This window comes from Balaenoptera musculus, chromosome 16 (assembly GCF_009873245.2).
Source record: "Balaenoptera musculus isolate JJ_BM4_2016_0621 chromosome 16, mBalMus1.pri.v3, whole genome shotgun sequence".
NCBI classification, from domain to species: Eukaryota; Metazoa; Chordata; class Mammalia; order Artiodactyla; family Balaenopteridae; genus Balaenoptera; species Balaenoptera musculus.
In genome coordinates this window covers 31277334-31298039 of record NC_045800.1, presented here as the reverse complement: position 1 = coordinate 31298039, position 20706 = coordinate 31277334, and the positions used below count along the sequence as shown (strand labels likewise).

The 20706-nt window shown below is 39.8% G+C and overlaps 1 protein-coding gene across 7 annotated transcripts in view; it reads left to right on the top strand.

Annotated features, from left to right (window-relative positions):
• LCOR (ligand dependent nuclear receptor corepressor) overlaps positions 1 to 20127 on the top strand; it is a 128669-nt gene extending 108542 nt beyond the window's left edge. For all 7 annotated transcript variants that reach the window (XM_036828048.1, XM_036828051.1, XM_036828052.1 and 4 more), the window contains one exon: positions 11801 to 20127. In XM_036828048.1, the coding sequence (XP_036683943.1) occupies positions 11801 to 16124 (4324 nt within the window). In that variant the 3' untranslated portion in view covers positions 16125 to 20127. The remainder of the gene's footprint in view (positions 1 to 11800) is intronic.
• Positions 20128 to 20706: the final 579 nt, after the last annotated feature.

Below are 20706 nucleotides of genomic sequence, written 5' to 3'. Positions count from 1 at the left end.
CAATCTTTTAACAATACAGATGCCTGGATCAGTTTATAAGAGTGAGGTTTGAACATGTTAAATATTTTCAAATTGTAACAGGTTTTTTTGTTTTGTTTGTTTGCATTTTTTAAGTTCGTTTATTCAACAAATCTCTTTCTAATTGTGCCAAAAGACATAAAATTTACAGACTTAAACATTTTTAAGTGTATGGTTTAGTAGTGTTAAGTATATTCACATTGTTGTGACCATAGTGGGTTTATTAACCCACTGATTAAACACTGTTGGTCCCATCCTAATCTTTCATTTTTAAAATGAAAAATAAGGACCTTGGGGTCTTTAAGGGACTTGCCCGCCCTCCTCACATAATGAGTTGCCCTTAATACTCATGATTCCAAACCATTATACTTATCTTTATGCTTATACCACTTTGGCACTCTTTGACTCAACTTAGAATGAGGGATTTAATCTAATACTTTTCTTTTAGATTCACTTTTAACTAATTAAATCTTAGCTATTAATTAAATCAACTAATTTCATTCTTGAATAAACTTACATTGCTTTTTAGGAAGAGAATTAAATCTGTATTATGAAATTGCCAGTAAAGAAATTACATTTGAGGCATTTAAAACTTCATTGTTAAATAGAAATCAGCATTATTGACTCAGTGCTGGAAGAGGTGAATAGGTAGGGCACAGAGAGAAGAGTAGAGAAAATCCCAAGTTTAAGAGATAGAATTTGATGGGCCTGGCTTAAAATCCCAGCCCTTCTGCTTTCTTAGTACATGGTCTTGGACAAGTTATTGAACCTTTCTGAGCCTTAGCTTTCTTACGTGTGAAAGGGGTTTATGCGACCCACCTCATAGATTTGCTGTGAGGCTTAAATGAGATTCTGTGTGTAAAATACTTAGCACTATGCCAGGCTCTTTGCAAGTGCTCAATAAATGAAAACTAGGAGTGAAAGCACCTGGCAGGAGTTAATTTAGTGTGAGAGGTGAGAGAGAGAAAATTCCATTGAAAGTTGTGGAGGAAGCTGTTTATATTGATTAGAACTTGGAAAGTGAGGCAGATGAGTTTATATTAGACTGGAATATTGGACAGCCAATCTTGTTTTAACTATAAAATGAGAGACAGAGAAATGTTGGAACTATAATTGAAACCTGGAATGCTGCTTTTCTGATTTCTTGGTCCTGTTTGAGAGGAATATTATCAAACTTATCAGTCATTCTTTATTTCTTTTCAAAGATCAAGTGGAATAAAAGTTGTTTGGAAAGTAGAAGAATTTATAGAACTGATTTTCCTTTCCATTGTGTAGAGTTTTTTGTATTTTCAAGGTTGAAATTGTACATGCTTTGAATCTGTAGATTTTTCTTTCTATGTGGTGGTAGTTTGTATAACACAATGTAAGATCTAGGTGGGATTGTGGGGATGCGTGTGTGCTTATGTGTTTAATCATCAAACGTTTCGTTTTCCAGTGAAAGAATCTGGGGACTCTATTGCCTGTTTAATGAGATTCTAATTACACTCTTACCAAATGGGAGTTCTGTGCATTTTAAACAGATAAATCAGATCATGGCTAGCACAGTTTAGAGGTGTTCATTTCAGCGTCTATTAAAATGACTTGAGACATTTTTCCCAGGAAAACCTAGTAGTATAATTTTAGCTAGATAGAGATGGACTAAGAAGAAAATAATGAGGATAGCAGACTCTTGTGAGATGCTAGGAATTGGTGAGTCTGTGTAGACCAGCTCTGCAAACTTAATCAACCAGTTATACCTTACTAGTAAGTTGTAAGATCAGTTTGGGGGTTCTAACCAACATTTTAAAAAGAAATTAAAAAGCAAAAAGAATCAGAGTACATAGCATATAATACGGATAAATATTGTTTTGTTGAATCTTATGTGTTGTCATACACATACAAACTAGGATGTGATGTGTGTACTGAGTTACTTTGTGAAAAGTATTTCTTGTTCTTGGTTGCAGTCAGAAATTCTAATGGGTTCTGTAAGCCATTATGTAAACCATACCTTTTCATCCTTGTTTTTTTGGTGCCAGCAACCTCCTGTGTGCTTACAGTTAGGAGCCTACACTCTTACTGTCTGACCTTCAGAATTCCCTTCCTTTCCCTGCCTCCTTGATTTGAATTCATTTTCTTTGAAAGCTTTTTCTTTTCCCTTCTGATTACGTGTCAAAATGTTACCTCTGCCCTTTTCAATTCCCTTGAAAAGTGTCTTGGGAAAATTATTTTCACTACATAGTAATTTATTTGGTTAGTTTATTCATCACTTACTTATGCCTGAAATGAACTAGGCCCCAATTTTTAGGCAGTGAAGCTACCCCGTTAAAAAGGCCAAAGTCCTGGACCTATAGAAAGGTTCACAATCCAATGGAGGGGGTAGCCACGTCAGCTGTTACCGTGCAGCTTAAGCGCTATTTATAAAAGATAGACACAAACCATGAGAGTATAGTGAGAAAGAAAGAACACGGCCCACAGGGAGAAGGTGCTAAAGGAGGAGGGACTGTGAGCAGTGGGAAATTGACTGAAATTTTATGCAGAAGAAGTGACGAGATCATATTTGGGCTTTAGGAAGTTGGCAGTTCTGGGTAATGTGCAGCAAACTGTAAAATGAGGAGAAATAGTGGCAGGGAGCTTAGAATATAGTGTTCTCCAAGGGAAGTCGAATCAGTATAGGTGAACTGCATAGTATATTGGAAGCAAGAGAAGTGGTGAAACTAAGGATAAGGATTGAGGTAGAGTAAGTACCTAAGTTGAGTATTTGTGTGTGCATGTGTGTGTACATATGCATATACATTTGCTTATATTTTGTCTTCCAATATTCCTAAATAAACCTCGAATATACAGATGATTCTGCTTAGTTCCCCTCACTCCAGTACATCTCCAACAGTAGCCTTGAGTGTTTCCAGAAAGAGGTGGGATAAGGGACGGTTATAAAAGGACTGTTAATTCCAAGAGCACCCCAGAGAGAATGGTAGACATAAAAATAGTTTTCTTACTGTACTTTAAATTCTAAAGTATATATACCTCCTTTAACATTCATGAGGTGAACACGTGAGAAATAACATTAAATCTTGTATAAGGTACCTTAGGAATCGTTTTAAATTTTAAGTCCTTTTACATTTTACAAAGTGGTCTAGGTCCTGTAAATAATTAGTTAATATAATACTTAGGAGTGCCGTCATTGTGTCAATTTTAAGTGGTTTATTATATGACAACAAAAGTAGAATTTGCCACTTTTAAGGATTATGGCACAGATTTGTATGGTTTCAAGAGGGGAGATTCAGAACCTCAAGAGAACATGAGAAAAGTTAAGGTATAGAAGATCCCATAAAAATCACAAAAGACTCAGGACACTATTAGATAACCGCTTATTTGGATATTCATGTAATCTGCTAGTTTCCCCTCTTCCTTTCACCCAAAAAGAAACTAGGAATATATGTCAAAAAGCATACCACTTTATTTCTTGAGAGGGAAAAACATTTGTGTTGCAGGGATCTGTCATGTGAACTCTTAAATGTTCTTTTGGTTCCCGTTTGTTTGTGTCAGCTCCCCATGCCTCCTTTAGGTCTCCATCTGCATACACAGTGCCCTGCAAAGTGGTAGTGTGGGTTTTTGAGGTTATCATTATTATCGTCATTATTATTACTACAAAAGAAATACATTCCTCTTGTAGTGGAAATCTTGTGTGGACTGACTCCTCTCAGTTCCACTCCAGGGAAACTGTGCACGGTCCTTGGCCACTGCTGGGCCTTGACAAATGTTTCTTTCCCTTCACCCCCCCCTTGAAGAGAGTGTCATGATATGGTACATTTTCTCTCACTTGGGGAATGAGCGCCTCTATATCCTGCCTAAGCAGTGGTATTTTTTTCGTCTATCATTGTCCTGGTCATTTAAAGGGAATTGAAGAGCAATTTCCCCCAAAGAACAGCATAGATTTTAATCCCCTACTTGACAGATAGAAAAACAAAAAATGAAATAGACTAGACTCACTGACTTGTCATGAGCTCTCATGTATCCTGACCTAAAATGTCAGCTATGACTTTAAGATCAGATGGCTCTTTAATCTGGTTTCAGTAATTCATTGAGTCTAGGTCTAGGGACAGACACTTCTGCAGTTTCAAATCAACCATGAGCAGAGGTCTGTCCTCTTTGTCTGAAATTACTGTAGTATTTTCTAAAGTCTATGGCAAACTGTTTTCTAAGAATTCTTAGTTATAATACTTATTAGATTAATAATTTAGATTTGTGTTCTCATCAAATCAGTATTTAGTTATATCATTTAGGGATATTTCTTCCCCCACTTCCAGGAACTGTCATTTTTAAACTTTACACCATCCAGTCCAAAATCCCCTTTCACTGCCTCTGAACCCTCCCTCCTTTTGTTTACATTAATTAACGCCAAATGTAATGTAATTTGGTCATGCATGCATAGTCTTACCTGGGATGATAGAAGCAAATATCAATTGGGTAGAGGGAAAAAAAATTTTTCAGAAGTAAATAGTTTGACAGAAGTGTCTGTTTTGTGAGAGCCTATTACATTCCTAGAGAGGAGACGGAAGCATTGGACTGTTGTGTTTAATGACCCCTTGCTCTGACTTCTGACTCACCAAGTAACTTTCTGATTATATTTCGGCTTCCCAGGTACCTTTGCTATAGGGTGAAAATACGTTAAAGAGTGAACATAAGGATCTCCTTGATAATTATATTTTTTATTGTAATTTAATAAATTTGACAATCTAGCTAAACTTACAAGAAACAGAAGATACAATATACAAGCCTTAAACTGCTTCTATCATATTTAGATCTACTCTAAATAATAGCCTTTTATTAAACCATGAGATACAGAAAAGCTAGCAAGTTATGGCTTCATGTCCAGTAAGCACCCTCTGAAGCACTTCTCCTTTCCCCCAGTTTACAGTATTAATTCATAATTTTTTGAACCTCTGTTCTGCCCTGTTTTTACTGAACTTAGTTAAGAGCACAGTAAACTTAGAAAGCTATCACAAAGGGATTGCATGTCTTTTGTTTTAAATCAGTAGTTCTCAACTATTCTTCCACTCCACACCTAAGCAAGATGCCATGTTGCCATCAGCAAGAGTGGCTCACTGAGGACTCTTACAGGGTGAAGAGTTACAGGTACATCTTGGATTTGGAACCCACCCCCAACACACCATCACCCACAATTCTGATCTCTCCTTAACCCCAACTTTGAAATCTTTTTCTGTCTAAATCCATCTAAATTCTGTCTAAATCCAAATTTAGATAATTAGCATTTCAACCACCTGGAAATCAGGTATTAAGCTGCCTGATTTTAAGAGGCCACTTTCTATTCTGTGATCTTAAGAAATTTATTTCTCACTTTTCTATGTCACCTTTGCCTACCCTTTTACTGTTTCTCCTAGTCCAGTTCTAGGGAAAGAAAACTTGATTGTTCAGTAGTTTACACATACAACTATACATGGCCTTTTAGACAGTGAAGAAAAACCTCCATACCCCGTGCTCGTCTTCTCCACTACACACACACTCACAGTTTTGTCATAGCCCTTAGAGTATTCCTGTATCCAGGTATGAAAGATACAGAGATGTGAAATAGCCAAGGGTAGATGCATTTCCCAGTGAAGAGTGAGGACTTGTCAGCAGACTTATCCAGGCCCTTGAACATACTTATATTTTCTGTGCTTAAAGGACCAGAAGTAAGGAATTAGGGAACATAATTTCAGATTATTATCTGGCAAAAATTACAACTCTTACTGCCTTTAAGCAGGGCTAACAATGCATTTTTATGTTTTCCTGTATTTAAAGAGAATCAAGCTAAATTAATTTACAACTCTTAACTATTTGGTCCACTCTGTCTAAAGTATTGTCTCAAGCTTTCTCTCCCCTTCTGTTTTCCTGGGATTATCTTTTTCTCCTTCTAAGATTAGCTCTCATCCAAACATCATTCACTCTCTCTGTTGATCTTTTTCAGTCAATAAGAATATATTTTGGTCATCAATGATGTTGCATTGATGATTGGTAGTTACAGAGCAGATACTGAGAGACTACCTTAATCCATCAGTCCCACATTCTAGACTCTTAAAATTGTCATTTCAGCTCTCTACCACATCTCTTCTCTATTTGATCTTTTACCCTAAGAGAACATAGGCATTGACCATCCACCATTTATATTAACCACAGGAATGCTTTCCTTTGGAGATTTAAGTATTGCGGCGGTATTGACAAAGTAGGCGAGTTCAACTATGTCTAACCTCTGATCTAGAAAAACATCATTGAGTAAATCATTAAAGATAGGGTTGTGAAACAACACATCATTCTTAAACTGTGCCTTTCAAAGTTTTTTATGAATATTATCTTAACCTTTTACCACACCCTTAAGAATTAGGCATTGAATTGGGGATAGAAAGACAAATCGGTCAAGGTCATATAGGCCACTTTTCACCAAGGAGAGAAACAGAACTAATCCAGGTAGTTTCCTTCTATAGCCCTTCCTCCCATTTACCAGTCCCTAAGCTTTTACTGCTCTTCAGTGGTGGTGGTGAAGTATTTCTGACTGATAAACAATTGACTTTAACTATTAGAGAGTGTCCTGTTACTGAGCGGAAGAAACGTGAACTCAAACAAGTGATTTCAAAATCTGTGATGAATTACCGTTCTTGTAAAAATCTAATATAGTCAGATGTGATGCCAACTATAATCACTGAACTAAAAATAAAACAGTGCTTCTCAGGTCGAGTTGACCTAAGTGTGGTCTGTAGGAGTGAGTAGTCTGTAGGACAGAAGCTCACCCCTCTTTGGTTTCCCTACTTACTGTCTGAGAGTAAATCAGGACAAATGTTGTATTTAGGCTCTATTAAAGGCCTAAGGCTATGGGAAGAATTGAATAACTGGGAGCCAAAGTAAAGACCAGCTGTTTAAAACTCAGGCAAAGCTGGCTAGCACCCATTTTCTTAAAACTTGAAAAAAGAGTAATAGAATGAAACTTTTAAAAAGTTGATGTTAATTTTTTAAATTAAGTAGTTGAATGATACGAAATTAAAATTCATCTAAACATAGGTCTTATTGAAAAAACTTCCAGAGAAAATCAAATAAGGTAGGAAGCTGGGTAATTTAGAAGCACGGTCAAAAGTAATTTTATTACTATAGTTATAAAGTTAGCTATTATAACAGGGCCCATTTAATGACACTTGGACAAAGGTTAGTATTAATGTGAAGGTTCTCATATTCAAGTGAAGCTACTAGTGGGCTCATACCTGTGTCCAGTTGCCTACCAGATATCTCAGATTCAGCATCTTATAAACATTTCAACTCAATGTGTACAGAACTCTTCAGATACATATACCCCAACAATCACCAGCTGCCAGCTTCGTTGCCTGTGTTCCTATCTCAGTAAATGGTGCTACCTAGGAAGAAAATCCAAGAAGCAAACTCAGGAAGCATCATTGATGCTCCCTTTCCCTCCCCCTCTTTTTTGCTAAGAGGAAACAGAAAAACATGAAATGTGGCCCCTACCTACACTCAAGTAGCTTACATCTACTTGGAAAGCTAAGACAAACACAAGACAAATTAAGTCAGTAAAAGATAAAAATTATAGGGTAAATATACAAAACCCCTGATCATTGCCAAAGAACTTTACAAACCACTATTGCTTAGGATTTCAGGAAGTGATATAGTCACTCCAGGTTGATAGTTTTGAGGTGGCCAAGGATGTAACTGATAAAGAGCACCCGACTGCTTGCTCTCGTGACCTGTGGTTCACCAGTACATTGTCCCTGATCCTTTTTACCGGGAAAATACACACAAAACGACCCTTTGTTGATTTCTCTTTCTCTCAAGCAAGGTTGCCATTTTCAGTTTTAATCTTTTCATCTCCTGAGCTTCCCCAAACCACTGCTATAAATGCGTTTTAAGGTTGGTGTAGTCTGTGTCCGCCTCTGTGATGCCGTTTTTCAGCCTCCAAATGCTGTACTGCATTGTTCCAGGTTAGAGTTCAGTGGTACTAACAATGTTTCTTCAGTATGCCTTAGTTGTGAAGACACCACTTCCCCTTGCCATGATGCTGTGAAATAGATAATACCTACTGGTGGTTGGTTGACTGTTTTGTCCTTGGGGACTGGCCGTATTGTCACAATCATTGCTTCAGAGCTGATTGCATGGCCCTTTGGAAGACCTTACACTAGCTTGGGGGTGACTAAAATATTAAATCACTATTAAATTATTGAAACATGTGGGACAGCAGCAAATCCAAGTTTCATAACCATAAAGGAAGTTAGGTATCATCCAAGGATTAATCATTATTCAGTTTTTTACTCTCTGTGAGCATCGCTTTAGAAGAAAGTGCTTCCTCAGTTTTTCTTCAGAGCTCTCTGTACTTTTATTGGGCACACACCTTGATTTCATGAATCTCAAGGCATGTTGTTAACGTCAAACACCAAAGCCTGCTTCCAGAGCACAGCCATGGCTTCACAGCCATGAAGCAGTGTCCAGAACATTTTCACATGAGTGCACTTCTTGAGTTGGGGAGAACCATTTATTTCTCTCTTTAGTCTTTTCTACAATAAGATGCCATGACATTTCTTAATCCTTCTCATAGATCTTTGTCAACCTTTTTTCTCTTTTCTTGTATTGCTAAAATATACTTAGAGTGTATTTGATGCCTTGAAAAGGCAGTAATATCTCACTTATTTGTAGCCACCTATCTCAGAAATAGCAGGAACACATCCAAGAACCAAAAACAGAAATAAAGGGCTCTGAGCAGTTGAAGTTGTTGTCAGAAGATCCATGTGGTTAACTCACAAAACTCTTCCTCAAGCCTTCATTCAGAGCTTGTTTACTTTCACTTAAAGTACCAGTCTAGCACTTGAGATTTGGTTTCTCAGCTAGTGAGCAAGAGTACTCAACTAAAGGTAAAAGTGGGACTCCTAAACACAGCTGCTATTTGGAGGCCAATAAGAAGAAAGATTTTTAATAAAATGCAGACAGATTTTTAATAAAATACAGACTGCCACTGTGACTTCTTTGTATTTAGGCAGTAGATTTACTTAATTGAGTAGCCTCCAAAACTATCAATATATTTCAGTTCAGTATAATAAAAATAATAGCCAAGCTTCAATAATAGTGTACATGGTAATGACTCTGAGTCATTAAGAAAGAATAAATTGTGTTCAGAGGAGGATATAATTTTTTAAAAACTTCCATCAAAAATACTTAAAATTTTTAAATGTTTGGTACTTGAAGGGTAAACTTTCATTATCTAGAAAATGCTCTTTGGGGGGTTGTAAAAAGTATTAATATACATTCCTGGTCTCTGAGTTATTCTTATTGAAGCATGTTTAATGTGATTGGCTGACAGTAATGGTAACTAGTATTTGTGTAAACTTTGTAGGTTTTCTTTTGCAGCAATCCTAAGTGGTAGATGGGGCAGGTGCTCCACTAAGACCCAAAATGGTTCAGTGTTTTGGCCAAGGTCACACAACTAGTAAAGAGTAGACTACTCTCTAATGTCTCCCAGTACTATATCCTGTGACACATATTATGTTGTTAGTAACACGTGATGGACATGGACACAAGGTACCTCCTGGAAGGGGTCCCTTCAGCAGGGACCTCCTGACTTCCCCGTGAGCTACAAAGTCTGCAGCTGCAGGAGGAGTTTGTTAAGTTCCCGCGTATATCTCATTGAGTCCGAGAGTTGGAAATGACTTTGCTGTCACTCACCCAAGAGTGTCACTGGTGTCTCCCCGACTCTAAACGAAGGGAGGAACTTCTTCCTGTTGACCTTCCAGATATTTCCTTTCTAAAACTTTTTACTGAAGGACAGTATACAGACAGAAAAATATACATATCATAAGTATCCTGTTCAGTCAGGTTTTTTTCCAGTTGCTCTTGGTCTTTCCGTCTCTTTGTTAGATTTTGGCCCCATAGCCAGCATGTACATGTTCAGCATACCCATGCATCTGTTATAATGCTTCTATAATAATCTTTTTTCTTGGTTTATTCACAATTCAGTGATCAGTTTCACATTGAGGTGTAGGCATTTTCTAAGACATTTCTAGTTTTTCTAATCTGTAGTCTAATGTAGGCCTTTTCAGATACCCATGGCATCACTAAAGAAAACTGCTCTCTTGCTAGTTGTGAAAATAAAAACACAGTGTAACCTTTTTTCTTGCAAAACAGTTTAAATAACAGATTGGATTAATAGTTTCTCGGTGTTATTTTGTTTTGTATTTAGACATGTTTCAGCTTTATTCACCACTTGGTCTTAAAAATCTGCATGAGTCAGGAACAGAGAAAGTAAAATTGAGCACCTGCTCTTTTGTGCTTTGTGCTTTATGTAATCTAATATCTCACAACAATCCTTTGAAATATTGATACTCAGTTCCAGCTTACAGATAAGGAAACCAAGGTTCAGAGAGGTTAAGTAATTTGCCTGAGATCTTATAGCTAGTAAATGTCAGAGCTACAAGAAGAATACAGGTTTTTCATATTCCACAATCTGTGTTCTTTCCACTAAAACCACACAGCTTCAGAGGCCAGAAGAGGGTAGGGAGGTAGGAGGCCGATATAGGCTGTCTAGGGTACACCTTCCTATAAAGGCACTTCCTGACTGGGAGATAAAGTCAAAGATTGAAGAAAAAATAATTAGCTGGAAGATATTATCAAACAACATCTGTTCAGCACACATTTATTAAGCTGCCCTTGGTGCTTTGCTGTGTTACATAGAGTCCGATAATAGTCTCCTAAGGAATTAGGCGGGAGAGAGAGAGAGAGAGAGAGATTGAGAAGTTGTATAAAGCTCCAGAAAACTGGGACACACCAACTGCATGGGCTTAGTAAAATCCCAACATCCAGAAATACAAAACAGCTCTTGAAAACACGGGGCTGTCTAGGCAGAAATTGCCTTTAGCCTGTCCTCAATCTAGTATCATCCTTTTTCTGCCTTCCCCACTATCCTGATTAAACTCTAAGAGTTGTCCTAGATAATTTACGGAAATGGTTGAAAAGTGTTCTTGAACGTAGAATTGGCTTCCTGTGGATTACTGTAAAATGTTTATTGAAGGTCTAGGAGAATGTAATAGGTGGGGCTTGAGAAGCGACAATACTACTATCTTGCATTGACAGGGCCTTATGGTTTACAATGTAATTTCACATCTATGTCCTCATTTAGAGGCTAGGAGTTAGGAATTGCTTGTCATTCATCTTTCAGTGTATCTGAAATGTGAAATTATTGATCTCTATTGCTCCATGCCCCAAAGGGTTAGGAGGATTCCTGCATCACTGTTTGCAGAATTATAGAGTCCAGCCAATTGGTCAAGCTGAGAAACCATTTAAAACTGTAATTTCTCTAAGTATTGCTAAACCAAGACTTGTAATACAGTGTGTCTGAATTTTTTTCAGTGTTGTGGAGCTATGAGCCAGTGATTATTTAACAGGAATACTCAGGCCTAAAACCAAAGTGTATGTTGACCAACTGAAGTTAATAATGTGGCCAAAATTTTAATTTTTGAAGAAAAATTTCTTTTCAATGATATTTCTTCTCTATAAGATAAAAATTATTTGTGAATAATCACTTTAAAAGTATGAAAGTTGTTGTCACTAAAAATTGAGAATATAACAGAGCTGGCCTTATAGTTTAATGAAGTGAATGCTCCTCATTTATTGAATAAAAAGCATATGAGCACTTAGAACCAGCTTTGGCCAGAGTGTCAATTCTCTGTGCAACATGAGTAACATTGATGAATTTCATAATGTAAAAATAGTTCTTTGGAAAATAACCGTACTAATTTCTTCTTTCTTTTTGTCTGTCTAGTGAGAACTCAGCAGAGGCAATAGCAGTAGATTCTAACAATCAGTCGAAGTCCCCACTGGAGAAGTTTATGGTCAAACTGTGCACTCATCATCAGAAGCAGTTCATTCGTGTTCTGAACGATCTGTACACTGAATCTCAGCCAGGCACCGAGGACCTGCCACCTTCGGATTCTGGAACAATGGATGCCTCCACCTGCAATGCTGGCTGTGCCCAGCTCGGCACCAAACATAAGGAAAAGGATGCTATGTGTCTCAATATGAAGTCTTCTACTTCTGTAGAGTTGTTCGTAGACTCATCAGGCTCTCACAGCCCTCAACACTTGACAGAACAGGCCCTAAAGGAGCCTCCTCCTGAGACAAACTCTGTAGATGGAAGAGAGAATACTTTGACTGTTGTCCAAAAAGATTCCTCTGAACTTCCAACCACTAAACCTAATTCAATGGATAGTTCCACTCTGGGATACCTCACTGCATCTAATTCTTCCTCAGTAAACTTCCACCACATCTCTAAGAGCTTGGAGGGGCAAACCACTGGACAGGAGCAAGACACAGATGTGAAAATATGCAAGGATGGTAAAGACCACGTGCAGAGTTCAGCTTTAGTAGAAAATCTAATTGCAGTAAAAGTGGCAACTGAGAATAGTGAGGAGAGCAACAGCTGTATTGTTTCTCAAAGAAATTCATTCAAAGCTTTATCAGAAGAGGCTTGGGACTCAGGGTTTATGGGGAATTCACCTAGAACTGCTGACAAAGAGAATGCTTTACAGTGTAGTTCAAAAACACCTTTACGCCAGGACTTAGAGGCAAGTGAACAAGATTCAAGGCCAAAGCAAGAGAACCATCTTCACTCATTAGGAAGAAATAAAATGGGTTACCACTTACAGCCCAGTGATAAGAGCCAGTTTGATCATTCCAAAGACGGTTGGTTAGCCCCCAGCCCCATGCCACCTGTACACAAAGCATCTAATGGACATTCACGAACCAAGATGCTTTCAACCTCCATTAAGACAGCTCGGAAAAGTAAAAGGGCATCAGGGTTGAGGATAAATGATTATGATAACCAATGTGATGTCGTTTATATCAGCCAGCCAATAACAGAATGCCACTTTGAGAATCAACGATCGATATTATCTTCTCGGAAAACAGCCAGGAAGAGTACTCGAGGATACTTTTTCAACGGTGATTGTTGTGAGCTGCCAACTGTTCGCACACTGGCCAGGAATTTACACTCCCAAGAAAAAGCAAGCTGCTCAACACTGGCCTCCGAGGCAGTGGTCACTCCCAAGCAGACCCTTATCATTTCAGCACCTCAGCCTACAATAGATGTGCAGCATCCCAGAGAAGACAACCCTGAAGAACCTAGTAAAGAAATAATCTCCCTCAAGGAAGGAGACAGAGATGCATCATCTGAAAAGGAATCTCAAGAGCCTGAGGTTTGCCCTGTGACAAATAACGCAAACCCAAGCAGCTCCTCTAGATCAAAGGAAACAGCAGCCTCCAGCCCAGTGTGGCCTCTCCCTGCTCACCTTCCTGAAGAGGATCTTCCAGAAGGCAGCTCCGCGGTCTCAGCTCCCACAGGAAGTGGGATATCTTCCCCTGAACGAGACCAACAGCCAGTTGAACTGCTAGATACAAAGGAGATGAGTGTACCCCAAGACTGTCCCCTGCTTCCCTCCACAGAGAGCCTTTCTGAGGGAGGCAGTGAAGATGTTGTTCCTAGGCCTTGTTCCCCTCCTGAAACAGTAAGTAGAGAGGAAAGTCCTCTGTGCTCAGAAAATCAAAGTCCCCCAGTGGGCTTGGAGCCTCCCACGAGCCTGGGAAAGGCTGAGGAAGACCAAAGCATCGGTACTGAGGCTGAGACCGAAGACACTCAGGAGTTAGATACTGACCCACTCTTGAAGGAAAGCAGCACTTTGACTAATGAAAACCCCAGTGAAATTGAGGAAAGTGAGGCACCAGGTGGTACAGGAAAATTCGAGGGAGAGGATGGTGATGTAAAACATCCTCCAGAAAAAGATATGTGTGGTCAAAACATTGACTCACCTGAAGAGAATCTGGACAAGAAGAAAAAAGGTAAAAAATTCCCCGAGGCCTCTGATAGGTGCCTAAGAAGTCAACTTTCAGATTCTTCCTCTGCCGATAGGTGCCTAAGAAATCAAAGTTCAGATTCTTCCTCTGCTTGTGCTGAGATCAAGGTTTCTAAAAATCCTGGTGCAAAACGTTCTAAAAAAGAAGGGTATCCTGGTGGGACAGCACCTGAGAGCTTCCTGACTGAAGGTTTCCATACAAAAGCTCTGGAGGACACTGAAAACCCAAATGTCAAAGAAAACCCCTCTGAGAAAGATGCTGAGCAGGAGGGCGAAGGAGGTGGGATGATCACCAGGCAGACTTTTAAAAACATGCTAGCAAAAGAAGTCAAGGGGGAAGAAGAAGGTATTTTCCCCAGCAGTGATCCCTTAGCCACAGTTGGCCAGCCCCTGCCTGGAGAGAAACTGGAAATCTATGTTCAGTCTAAATTAGGTGAGAACAGTACTCAAGACCCCTCTGAAAGCATTCCTTGTACGTTCCCAGAACAATCAAAAGAGAAGCCGGGACCTATTCCTGCACAAGAGACGGAAGAGGTTGTAAATGATATAGATAGTGCAGACAGCCCGCATAAAGATGATGATAGTGACGTGCTATCTAGCACAGTTGGATTGTCAAGTAGTAGAAGTGATGACGCTGCTGGGCCCCCAAAATGGGTCCCAAGGCTTACAAGACTGACCGCCTCAACCTACAACCTAAGACACGCTCATGCTCTGGACTCCTTGGATACTATGAAAGTGACTTCCGAAAAGGAAGCAGCACAAGGAAACACAATCCCAAAGGAAAATGAAACTTCAGAGAGTGGAGATCCCGTAGACGAGGATGAGGTGGACACAATGGTAGACGACCAGCCAAAGTTTGTAGAATGGTGTGCTGAGGAGGAGAACCAAGAGCTCATCGCCAACTTCAACGCCCAGTACATGAAAGTTCAGAAGGGCTGGATCCAGCTGGAGAAAGAAGCCCAGCCAACACCAAGAGCAAGGAACAAGTCAGATAAGCTGAAGGAAATTTGGAAAAGCAAGAAAAGGTCACGGAAATGTCGGGGTTCACTGGAGGTTCAAAAGTTTTCTCCTGTTCAGATGCTGTTTATGACAAACTTTAAATTATCTAATGTGTGCAGGTGGTTCTTAGAGACAACTGAAACCCGGTCTCTGGTAATTGTGAAGAAGCTCAATACTCGTCTTCCAGGAGACATCCCACCTGTCAAGCATCCTCTTCAGAAGTACTCTCCTTCCAGCCTGTACCCCAGTTCACTACAGGCTGAACGCTTGAAAAAACACTTGAAGAAATTTCCCGGAGCTACTCCTGCTAGGAACAATTGGAAAACACAGAAGCTCTGGGCTAAATTTCGAGAGGATCCTGACCAAGTGGCGCCAGAGGATGACAGTGACGTTAGCCTCAGCCCCAATCCTGAAGACAGCATAGAGGAGGTCAAGGAAGGTAGAAATAGCCATCCTCCCACAAACTCACCCACCCCTGCCAGTACCCGGATCCTTAGAAAATATTCCAACATTCGAGGAAAGCTCAGAGCCCAGCAGCGTTTGATCAAGAACGAGAAAGTGGAAAGCCCATTTGGTCCGGCTGTGGAAAGTAAACAGAGTTGTAAGAGTGTATGCATCAACCCTCTGATGTCCCCCAAGCTTGCGCTGCAAGTAGGTGCAGATGGGTTTCCTGTTAAGCCCAAGAGTACCGAGGGAATGAAGGGAAGGAAAGGGAAGCAGATGTCTGAAATCTCGCCGAAAGCAGAAGTTCAGAATAAACGCAAGAGGACAGAAGGCGGCAGCACTCAGGACAGGAAGGACAAGGGAGCTGCGACGAAGGCCAGCAAAGAAAAGCATGTTGATGGATCCACCAGAGCCCCCGCTGCCAAGAAGCCAGCTGCAAGGGACAGAATCAGCCAACTGCCCAAAAAGACGACTGTGAAAGAGAAGAAAGTGAAGATCCCTAAAAAGTCACCTGGGAAGAGCTGCCCTCCCTCCAGGAAAGAAAAAGAGAATACAAACAAAAGGCCTACCCAGCCCTCCCCCTCGGAGATGGTGACAAAACCTGCAAAGCAAAAAGGGGCAGGTGAGTCCTCTTCAAGGCCACAGAAAGCCACAAATAGGAAGCAGAGCAGTGGAAAGACTCGGGCCAGACCCTCGACGAAAACCCCAGAGAACAGTGCAGCCCAGAGAAAGCGAAAGCTGAAGGCAAAGCTGGACTCTTCCCACAGCAAACGGAGGCGGATGGATACAAAGTGATTGGAAGGGCAGTATTCAAGAGTTAAAACTGTTCTATAGAAGTAACCCTTTATTTTGCATTAACTAAATCTGCTTTTATAAGCTTATCAAGCCTTTCAAATCTGCAGTTAATGGAGAACACCACAATTTAAGATGTCAGAAATTGCGTCTCAGATGGAGAAGGGAACTTGCAGAGTCTTTCTCTGAGGCTGAGTAAGGGAAGTTATATATTATATTCTGGTTGTTCCTTGGGTTTTAAACTTGGAACCAAGCAGTTTTAGTTTTTAAAAGTACAGTGCCTTATTTATCCTTTTTGTTTTTAAATTTACAAAAGCTAAAAAGCTGATCTATGTGATTAAAGGCTTGTATTTTATACTTGATGCACAAGCACTTGTACTGTAGCCGAGAAGACCACCATCATGCACATCAAAGTAGCTTTTCAGCAGCCACCCTGCAGTATCTGTACGTGAACAGATGCTCCTCTTTGCAAACCCCAGCAGTGAACTTCCCTCTGTCTTGTTTGTTTAAATGGTATTTGCAAGCTAAACCAAATCATTTTTATGGTATGTGGAGAATGCAGAGGGAATTTATAATTATTATAAAAGATTAATATTTCTGTTACCCCATTTTAAAAATTCATATTCATTGTTGGTCACTCATCTCTGATCTTTTGTCATTTGAAGAAATGTATTCTAAATTATGTGCCCATGGGACAAGAGGTGTGTCACAAGGTGTTAATATTGATTTATGGGCTCTAAAAGTTATTCACATCCCCCAAATTATTGGCATTACTGATTCTTATCATCCTTTTCATTTTTGGCCTTGCAGGATTGCTAGCACACTAATGAGGTTTTCATCCTACTTTGGGGAAAAAAAAAACAAAACTAGGATCTTTTTTCCATCTTGTAGCCGTAATTTGACAATTAGGATAAGAGTGACTGTTCTGATTTTTTCCTTGCCCTGAGTACTTCCATAGTCAAAGAAAGCCAAAATGTTATTTTCAGTAATAGAAAAGTTTAAGACGCGTGTGTGTATGTTTGGGTGCATTTGCATGTGGATATAAGCCACAAATGTCTCCCAATCCCAGTTTTACAGTAAAATTCTTTCTTCTCCATGCAGTGTGATAGGGTGTTCATGAGCTGAGTCATTAGCATATGCCAGATGACTTAAATGTAGCCCAGGGTCTGTATGAGTATCCCCCAAATCACTATGGCACCAGACTCAGAGAGGTGTAAACAACACAGAATTGTATAAAGGTCAGAGTAACCTTGCAGTTGGAGAAAGTAGCACCAACATCTCATGGTGTGCCCATACACACCCCTGTACCAGGAGCTAATGTTCAGCTGGTATTCCAATGTGAAATGTACATGGTTAGAGTAGTAGGTGCCCTTTCTGATTGGTTAGCACCATACTAGCAGTTAATACTTGTAGTAAGTATCACAGTGGCCTCTGTCATGTCAGGCTCTGTTTCATGGCTCAAAAGTGTGAGCTGCAATATTTGTAATTGATGTTGTTTGAGGTCTAAGATGGGTACATTGGCTTTACCTTGGTGCCTATAACATTGCTCCATTATAACATAGTGTGTACTCGACATCTCCATTGGGCCACTCTACGAGTAAGGCTTGGTTGCTAAAGCCTCAGCCAGCTTCTCTAACATGCTCTCTCCCCAGAATAGGCTTCTATGGATAGCTGCTACTCTCTCCTTTTCATTAAAAATGTTTCCATTCATATTGCTTCAGATCTGTTTGGATTAACCCAGAGGTACCTTTATTCATGCATTAGTTCATTCAAATCATGATAAAACAGGTTTTCTACCCATTCTGTTAAAGTTTTGCTGTATATAATGAAAACTTCTGATTGGATAGGACTGGAGAAAAGCATTTGATTCATGGGAAATTGAAAATTGTGTTGAATTTTATAGATAGTGAAGTTTACTATCTTCCATGAAGCCTTGATTTTTTTTCCTAGTGTCTCCTCTATCCCATGAGTCTTTTTTTTTTTTTTTTTTTTTCCTTTTTAATATCTTTGACTTTGGCCATTCAGGAGCTACCTATATTAATGAAACTGCTGAGTGTGTATGTTGGCAACCTTTCTCAGCATTAAGTTGCACAGAAGCATTAACCTGTTTTAAGTAGGTTCATTTAATCTATAAAAGTGGTTTTAAAGTTTTTAAAAATCTTTTCATATAGTCGTCACTGGATATTGTTTTTGCGGTGACTTAAACGGTGGAGGTTTGCCCATGTCAGGTGTGCTGATCCCTGTACATATGTTCAAGGTGCCCCCTTAGCTGCATATAGACTACCTTGTAAGGGTGCTTGGATTAGGTTAGGGATGTGAGGCTGTAAGTGGGTGGTACTTTTCCAGTTGCCGGTTTATAATTCATTCCATTACTTTTCTAAGTTCTTTTTCATTTTTAAAAGCTTACTTCAAGATAATAGCCTTCTCTCCCATTCTAGGCGGCATTTGAGATAAGGTATCAATGTTTATGTATTCATTTTATACACCTTACAATGCAATGGATCATCTTTAAAATCAACTTACACTTTATAGTAGACCACATTTAAATAGACTGGGATTCTACATAATTAAGACACTTAAAAGCTTAGAATTATTTTTATATTTGTTGAATCTCATTTTTGCTGATTCAGTTAACTTTACTAATAGAAGAAAGAAAAAAAGCAAACTTGAGGGCCGATTCTGGAAGCCCTTTTACACTTACAACAGATGCTGGCAAACCTGTCTCCCAGACACCTCCAAGCCTTGGTTTCGTCTCAAGTCTCCCCTTGTTTTCCCTCTCTTGCAAAGACCTCCTTCCTATAGCCATTGTCACAGTGTGGCTTGCCACTCGATGCAAAGGCAGTCTGTCCCACCTTCTGGATTCCAAATGTGAAAGGAATTCTCCTCCTGGGCCTGTACTCAGTGAAGTGACTGTTGGAGCTGATGTTGATGACCAGAGAACATTGGTATTTCCTCTGAGCTTCTGGAGGAGCTGGAAGACACCTGGGAAGCAATCACTGAAGCTCTACCATAGCTCCCCAGAGGTGGGCCCTCTTCAGGAGACCCATTTCTATCTCCCATTTTCTATCCCCTGAGGCTCCCTGGGTTTGGGAGGACAGCATAGAGACTGTACCCTCAGTTGGGGTCCAGAGCCTCACCCCTAGCACTTCCTCAGACGTGTAGCAATCTTGCAGCGCAGCAGGAAGGCCATGAACCTTTGTTCTGCTCTTGAGGCTTCTTATATACAAATGTTATTAATGTCTTTTAACCTGCAGTTGCTAGTCCCTTGGCTCCCTTAGGTAGGCCAATTCTGTTGTGTCTGTACTTCATTAAAGACTTCTACACAAGCCTTATTTAAAAAACAATCTTAGGCTGTGGGTTTCATGCCTCATTTTTCCTGCGTAGTATAGATAGGTGTTAGTCATCCTTTCACAAAGGTGGTGCTTTTAATAGGATCCTCTATGCATCACATACTGTGCAGGTGAATTTCTCACTGTTCAGATAGGTCATCAGTAAAACATCACTTCAAGACGGTCATTTTGAATTGAAGTTTGGACTCTTTTCTCCCTTGTGATGAATTCTGTAGTGATGACTGAAGCTGTCACCATCATTTGTGGGCAGTTTGCCTGTTGATCAATGGACCTAAGAGCCAAGTAGGAAAGGGCAACATGCTATGTGAAGCAAGCTGGAGATGCTGTAGTGTCACCCTCAGTGAGTCTGGCGTCTTGTCACTGCCCCCGGGACTGGGCTGGAGTTTCCCAAGGTGCTGGCCCAAGTTGCCACACCCACTTCTTTTGGTTTTAGGTCAGCCCATGCAGGGTCTCATTTGGCCGACAGATGATCTTTCACAGGTCTGCAAACTGTGGGCTGGTCATTCTTTTGGAAATAAAAGTTTTTTGGAACATAGCCACTCCCATTTGTTTATGTATTGTCTCTGTCTGCTTTCCAGCAGAGTTGGGCATCTGCAACAGAGACCACATGACCCACAAAAGCCTAAAATATTTACTACCTGGACCTTTAAGGAAAAGTTTGCTGACCCATGCTTGAGAAAAGAATCTTTTTTTCAGGAAAAAAAGCTTCCCTGGTTTATCTTCTCCTTTCTTCTGCCTCTTCTCCTGTCTTCTTCTTTTCTTCTCCTTCCTCCTTATCTTACTTCAATTTTGTTCTTTTTACATGTCTTTATTTTTTCTTGCTACAAAAAAGACACATTATATTGCCACAGCACATCAGATACCATCTCCTGAAACTTGAGCTACCTTAGCGTCACATCCTGTTAGAATCACGCATCACAGTGGCCAAATCGAGGCCACCTTAACCTCTAGAGTCAGAATCCATGAGCAACTAGGAATTCAGAGTTCTAACATGATGTGGCCTGGGCTTCTCCTTTCATTCAGTTTTTGTCATAGACCTGACTCTGGCTTCACTTCTTGTTTATTACTAAAGTAAGCCAAATTTTGTTTCTTTCAAAATTAGTTGAGACAACTTTAGGTGGATGTTCAGTTTTCTGAACCTTACATTTAGATATGGAAAAACCTTTTCACAGAGAGGAAACGAAGTCTAATCATAAACCCAAGGCATTGTTTATTATGTAATATTTTTGGCCAGC